Source organism: Haplochromis burtoni, unplaced genomic scaffold, assembly GCF_018398535.1.
Source record: "Haplochromis burtoni strain Fernald_Lab_line unplaced genomic scaffold, NCSU_Asbu1 Contig_105, whole genome shotgun sequence".
NCBI lineage: Eukaryota > Metazoa > Chordata > Actinopteri > Cichliformes > Cichlidae > Haplochromis > Haplochromis burtoni.
Genome location: NW_024582466.1, coordinates 1,569,291 through 1,576,906, shown reverse-complemented (window position 1 = coordinate 1,576,906; position 7,616 = coordinate 1,569,291). Strand labels below are relative to the sequence as shown.

At 41.5% G+C, this 7,616-nt stretch overlaps 1 protein-coding gene across 1 annotated transcript in view; it reads left to right on the top strand.

Moving 5' to 3' along the window:
• The first annotated feature begins 2,397 nt into the window (after window positions 1-2,397).
• The window catches only part of wwc1 (WW and C2 domain containing 1), a 39,884-nt gene continuing 34,665 nt past the window's right edge, over window positions 2,398-7,616 (top strand). The window contains exon 1 of the mRNA XM_005927888.3: window positions 2,398-3,388. Coding sequence (XP_005927950.1) covers window positions 3,270-3,388 — 119 coding nt within the window. The 5' untranslated portion in view covers window positions 2,398-3,269. The remainder of the gene's footprint in view (window positions 3,389-7,616) is intronic.

Below are 7,616 nucleotides of genomic sequence, written 5' to 3'. Positions count from 1 at the left end.
AGTGTGGTGGAGCTCTCGCTGATGCTGGATCATTATGTGACTACCTGTCAGTGGTTTCAACATATCCATAAGTGTAAGCCTGCCACAGTTATTTCCAACGAGGAGCCTGGAAATGAGGGCGCAGCAAGCACCGGGTGCATGGACACTGGGAGGAAGACATGGCACGGGAGTCTGGGGTCCACAGGGATTTATTGTTGTGTATTATTTACGTCACTGTAAATAAACACACTGCTTGCATTGAAGAGTCCTGCATTTGGGTCCTCCTGTCCCTCATTTCCATGGGCTGCCGGCGCAGCCGTGACAATTCTAGTGATTTAAACGACCAGTTTAGTGCAGTGGGAGCTAATGTGGAGTTTTTCCTACAGCGCTTGAAGGCAACAGAATTGTAAAATGTTAGGATGTTTGGGTTTCACTGTCAATTTAATGCCAGCAACTGCTGAGCAACAGAAAACTGTTGTTGAAGTTGTTTTATGCTAAAAAACAAACAAATTAAAATAACTGTTGAGGTGAATTAAAAGCATGATTGGACATGAAGAAGAGCTTCGCACAGTTTTTACAGATAAATATAGGGAGGGTTTCAGCTGTGAGCCTCAGGCCTTCAGGCAGCGCAGCACCAAAGACAGAAATGTGGTGATTCAGTGGCAGAAATCAATTTCTTAAAAACACGTCAGTGAACGCAGCTCATCACTGCGTCCTTCAGTTTCACTTGAATCCCTGTGAAGGAAAAACAGAAACAAGGCCGCGAGATAAACACTGAGCACACGCTTTGGTGACAGTGGGAAGGAAAAACTCCCTTTTAACAGGAAGAAACCTCCGGCAGAACCAGGCTCAGGGAGGGGCGGGGCCATCTGCTGCGACTGGTTGAGGGGAGGGGAGGGAGACAGGATAAAGAGATGCTTTGGAAGAGAGCCAGAAATTAATTATAACTGATGAATAAATAAGAGGTGTATAAAAAACGCAGTGAGTGAGGAAGATGCACCCAGTGCATCATGAGAAACCCTCAGTAGCCTAAGCCTAATGCAGCCATGCCCGTAACATCTGCACTATGAAGTAGTTTCACTCTTTGTTCTTGATGTTGGACTCTTGTTTGAAGAAATATCTGCACGATGGAAGAACCTGCAGGTGATGATAACCATCATTTCTCCCAACCTGTTCAGCACTGCGGAATATTGTCCTCCAGGGGGCGCTGTGGGCTTGAAAGTTTGGGCAGGTTAGGAGGTTTAACTGCTAACAAATAAGTGAATAACATTTAAACCAGGCTTTATGAATAAAACATTAATGTATGAGCCACAAAACTGAACAAAACTTTAAGTATCACCATAACTCGCAGCCTACAATGAAACTTTCTGTCAATAAAAATAATAAAAGTTGTAAATGTGGAGGTTTATCTGGGTATTTTTGTTTTGTTAATTTGTTTGATTTAAATTTTTAGACCAAACAATAAAACAATTTAAAAAGTACAAAACAGACAAAATATAATGTTTAAAATTTACCAATAATAATAATTATTGTTACTATTTATATAGTAATAATAAATAATAATCCATAAATATCCATATAATAAAAAAATGTAAAATGACATAGGTTAAGATAAGGACTTTTTTTCAAAATTTTGAATGGATTCTTACTGTTGTAGTAGAATAAAAGTTTAAATCATAAATAAAATTATACCACAAACTATAGAATATGCATAAATGCATAATTTGCTATTTTTAAATATTAAATTAAGGTAGAACAGCAATGCTTCCATAAAAATAAAAATAATTTAATGAAAACTGAGTTACTGAGATTTGAAATTTTTATTTTTTAAGTTTTTGCTTTCAAAATACTTTACTTTGATTCACTTTACAGAGTAGATTTTATAGTTTCAGGTGGATTTTTGATCATTATTTTTAATCATGAAAGTTGTTTGTCAGGAGCAAGATTTTGCAAAATCGGAACAGCTGTTTGAATAAAAACACAGCACGTGTGCATTTCTATTTTACTGTAGGTTTTATGGTAAGTTCTAAGTGTTTATTCTTAGTGAATTTTAATCTTGTTTGTTACTAACTTAACTCACACCTAGTTTTGATTGTTTTAGTTGTAACTTTTTTTAACTAACGTTTAGCTATAGTTCACTGCAACATTCTCTTTTTTAACATAGATTTAATTTTAGTGATATTTCAATACAATAACCAAAAGTATTTACATTTAATGTTTACCTTCACTATAGGCCTTTTACTATGTTGTGTTATTCATAGACCCCTGTATATTTTATTCTTCTTCCTGCTGCTATAAAACAATATTTTTCTCATGGTATCAGTAAAAGTATTTTTCGGAAATTGTTTTGCCCGAAAGTCTTATTTTGTGTCCTGGAGTTTGTCAACAAATATTTTATTTTGAAACCGGAAGTCGGGTTGAGTGGCTGCCGTTAGATTGATCGGTTCGAGCGAAGTCATCGGGACCGAAGAAGACTTTACCGCCACCGCTGCCACTGCTGCAGTCTCCCTCTGCCCAGCTTTCACCGGAGGATTTTTACGGGATAACAGAGAAGTTCTTCGGCTATTTAGCGGATTTTAACGGCTGTGAATTCTCTCGGTACTTTTCTCCTTTCTCCAAGCGGCGGGCGGACTGTTCGCTGTCCCGCAGGCTGGAGGCTAGCGTCGGTTACTGCGGCTAAACATGGTGGCCTGTCGGCACGGAGAGGAGCCGAGCCCCAGCTCTGCGGGTTTGGGGGTGTTATAAGGGAACGCGAGGACGTTTTTGGCTGCTGCTCCACCCTTTTCTAAGTCTGCGCTTTGTTAATCTGGAGGTTTCTACGGGGCTCCCCGTGTGTTTCCGTTCAACCCGAGCAGCAGTACCACCGGCGTCAGCAGGACCCCGTCCGTGTTCGGCGGAGCGTGGATAATCATCCCGAAAAAGTTCTTCCAGGCCGCCTCAAAGTTTGCCCGCGGACCTGGGAAACTCCAAACCGTCCTGGACACTCCTCCAGCTGCTGTGTTTACGTTACGGATACTTTGAGGCTCTCAAACCGGGATGAATTGTTGCACAAGTGCAGCCTGATGAAACAGTTTGTTTTACCCCCTTCCTCCTCCTCCTCCTCCTGTTCAGGGTCTGATTGTTAATCTGAGGATTATTATGGATTTTTACCATGGCCTAATCCAGCCAGACTCTGAATTTGGGGACTAACTGCAGATGTAGAGTCTGACTGTGATGGTGATGATGATGATGGTATCTCTTCGCGATGATTCTGAGTAGAGAGGAATTCATTACATGGAGACTCGCCTGACATGCCGAGGAAGGAGTTGCCACTACCTGACGGTTGGGAGGAAGCCAGAGACTTTGATGGCAAAGTTTACTACATTGACCACATTAACCAGTGCACGAGCTGGATCGACCCCAGAGACAGGTAGGACTGCGCGAGGACAGGTGCCGTCGACCTTTGACCTCTGGCAGATAGTCAAAGCACATACATGTAAATACATGATGTGTTAAAGGCTCCATTCATGCGGTAAACGAGGAGGTGTGAGCCTTTTAGCCCAAACATCGTTGTCTGTTCATGAAGTCAACACAGAGTTCCACACCATGTTTGCACTGAAGTACCTTGATATGGATTTAATGTGCAATATTTAAACCTGCTGAAGAGGCTTTTTTATTTAGGGAGCTGTCGCAGGTAAAAGCCAGTCACACTAATCCCAGTAATGCCTGATTTTAGGGACCTTGTTCCCAGTTTTCTGGCAGGTTTATTTGTTTATTAAGTTATTTGATAAGACATCATAGTAAAATCAGTGGTAGCAGGTGATGGAGGAGAGTTGGTATGAACCTTCCAATAAAAGAGTTGCCCAGTGGCTGGCCAACAGCTAGAGACCTCTGATTGGTTGGAGAGTGGTTGCTGGTTGGTGCCTGGTTTTAAATTGGTTGCAAAGAGGGTGCTGCACCAAAATCCTCCTTGGGATTGCTTTGGTGGCTCACAGGTTGCTTTGATCACCTGCAGTTTGCTTGGAGGACGCCCACTCATTTGGAAACACTCACCAACTAACCACCAAGCAATTGCATACAACCTCCCAAAACTACTCGCCAACTGGTCAGGAATACTTTATTTTTCCCTAGCGACTGTTGGTTACCAGGGAAACACTGACCAGTCAGTTTCACAGCAACCACTCACAGCTGGATGGTGGAATACTTGTTATTCCCTAGCAACGGTGGTTGCCGGGTAGTCTCCAGCTGGTGTGACTGAGGCGTGAATGAAATGGGTAGCTGCTGGAGTCAAGGTGGGTGAAACAGAAGGTGATGGCTACCTGATGAATCAGCCTCACAGGTGTGCACAGTAATTAATTAATTGCAGTGAAAGCCAATCACCTGTATGAATTATTATCTGTAAATTAGAGTGAATGCATTTTATGTATGTAGCTGGAAGCTAGTGAAGTATTTTGAGCTCTTGGCAGCCTGAACATGTTCATTTATTAATGTTTAATCAGACCACCTAGACTGCTCTTAAATAACTTTTTAGCAACGTTATTATTTTTGGCTTCTGGATGGTTTGTCATTTTGTGTTGTAGTAGATTATATATATACTTTGATAAGTATGGGAAAAGTTCGTTTTTACTCTGTAATCATGCTTTTATTGCTGCAGTGAGGCAGCTGGAAGCTAGTGAAGTATTTTGAGCTCTTGGCAGCCTGAACATGTTCATTTATTAATGTTTAATCAGACCACCTAGACTGCTCTTAAATAACTTTTTAGCAACGTTATTATTTTTGGCTTCTGGATGGTTTGTCATTTTGTGTTGTAGTAGATGATTTTTGATATCTTGCTAATGATTAAACGGGTCAGTAATGAACAGCCAGTCCAGTGAGGTTCCTCCAAATAACTCACTCCAAATACCTGTTTACCTCTGCGTGAGAAATCATTCCTTCTCTCGGGAATAATCTGAGGATGGAACCTCGAGCTGAGTGTGTCACAGAGCAGAAAGCCTCCTTCAGTTTGTTAACCTGTCATAAAACCTTGGGTATCTCATAGCTCAGGATGCCAGAGGTGCTTTCTTGTTTGCTCATTTACATTCCTGCTGTCAGGCGTGGAGGTGTGTTACCTGTTCTTTTCTCCTCTCTCGTAGAAACCATTAGTGTAATAGGCTTAAAGAGGCGAGCGTGACAACGACTCGCATGTTCAGATCACCACAGCGCAGAGGGGAGGGTGGGTTTATACAGGGTTTTTCAGTCTTACCAGTCACTTAAGACCCCCCAGACTTTGACACCAAATCCCTTTAATGCCTAATGTCTGGAAATCTCAAGGGTTATTTTTTTTTCTTTTCCGGGTGACAGAACCTGGATTCTTTCCCCCCAGTGTGTTTGGTTTACTTTGGTTGCTGCGTGCTACTCCCGATTCCTACATTTTCCAGTTAGAACTACAAGAAAGCAGAAGACACAGGAGGCAGCGGCCATCATCAGTAAGAGTATTCTGACTGCTGCTGAGCTCCGCTTTGAGTTTATTTGACCACGTTGTGTCTGAGAAGTGGTCGTGCTTCCAGCTGTCAGATTAAAATGAGGATGATTCCATCTTTTAACGTCTGCCCGTTTTTCTTAATCAAGAACATTTGACTCCCAGAATAATTCCAAACCTCTGATAAAGTTTCCTGTAAGTAAACGGACTCAGAAAATGCCTCTGGGGTGAGGGGGCTGACTCTGCATGGTTCCTGATTCGTCAGAAGTCTGTTTCACCGCATTTAACAGAAATCTTCCCATTTTCCCCACAATTTCCAAGCATGTGATATTCCAGGAATGTCTGCTATGTTTCAGTAAAAACTCCGGTGAATAAAACTGTTTGAAAACATTTTCTGGCAATCTTTAGACGTCCTGCACGTAAATAACCAGACAGACAAGCCAAACCAATCGCATACCGGCCTAATAAATAACAGCTAATAAACAAGAAGCACTCTGAGAGCGCAAACCACCACCAACCCTCTCGCTCTGTGGGCGGCGTTTGCTTTGAAGAGAACAGCGCTGTATTTTTTTACACATTCACTTTGTTTTCTTTGTTCTTTTTAAATGAACTTTCAGAAGTTTGTAGTGCAGTGAAGGGCAGCGTGACAGATGTTTACTTTGATTACACAAACATGGAGTTTTAAATAACTGGACATGAAGAACCTTGAGCTTGTGATTAGAGCAGGGCGATATGACCAGAAATATTTATCATGATGTACATTTGAAAATGTGCGATAACGATATAACTGACGATATAATTGACACGAGACAAAATACTTTACAACTCCACAACTTTATTAGTGCAAAAAAAACCCATCAATGTATTTTCACTTAAACAAGCAGCTGTTTTCTATGTGCATTAAAGTTATATAAAAATGTAACACAGCAAATTCCTCGCTGACAGTTTAACCAAACGGCATTTCCAGTGGAAACTGGCCGACACATCCTCAGCATAACCATGTATAATATCCACAACACTTAAAAAGAGGTTATACACACACAATACAGTAATATTATGTCGAAGCACAGCACGTATCACTCCGCGAGGCTCCGCCTACGATAGCCGTAATGCTCCAACAATCCATCAAGCGGTGCGGCTTCGTAGCTCAGCAAAGTCGCACTGAAACATTTGACAGATTTTTGAGCGCCGTGCACATAAAACCGTTTCGAGGTCAGTAAAACAACCAGAGTTCATACATAAGGACACGGGATTATAAGGGGCTCTGTCGACTTTCAGAAAAATCAAAGGATTGATTTTAAGTGCGCCGTATTTTCCAAACAAAACGACGGCCCGCTAGCATGCTCTACCAAAAATAGTGCTTTGTTGTGTGTCTGACGGACGAAAGCCAAACCAGTTCCACACCAGTGAAGCTGCAGCATTTTTACAAACCAGTTCTGGTTCATCTGTTTCATTCAACGATCCGCTTTCGCTCTTCTCATTCTCCGTCGCCGCCATGCTTTTTCTGCCATGTGCGTATGAAAACAAAGGCCCTGCGCGTTTTACCCATATTCTATCGCGATATTTCATTTTCTTATCGTTGCCCAACATTACACCGGTATTACTGTGAACGGTATGAGCTGGCCCAGCCCTACTTGTGATATATTATTATTATTATACTACAGTTTATTCACTAACTAAACAGCTCACTGTCTTTCTCTTACTTTCTCTAAAACACAATGAGGTCAACTTGAAGGAAAGCCAGATGGGAAATATAAAAGTGAGGTCAGAGGTCAAATGTGACATGGTATTTTATGGAGGTTTGACCTTATTTGAGCTTGAAGAAGAGGTCAGAAGTCCAACATGAGGTGATAATTTAGAACCCCCATGAATCACTTCATGCCTTCATGTTAGCAGAACAAGAAATGGCAGTAAAAAAACATAACTTTAACTTTAATGCTCTATGTAACATTGTTATCGCTTTGACTTGCAGATCAATATAGTGACCTTCTAGGGGAGGTCGGAGGTCAAATGTGACATGACACAGAACACCTGGAAGAATCATAGTTTCTATGTTATCAGGTTTTTTGTCCATTTTTCCACCAACAAATCCTGAAGTTGACCATGAAGATCTCGTGCATGTATTAGTGTTAATGGACTGTTAACAGTCGACACCCCTACAGGGTCTCATCAGAGTTCATTCAAAGCTTTTCCTTGGTGG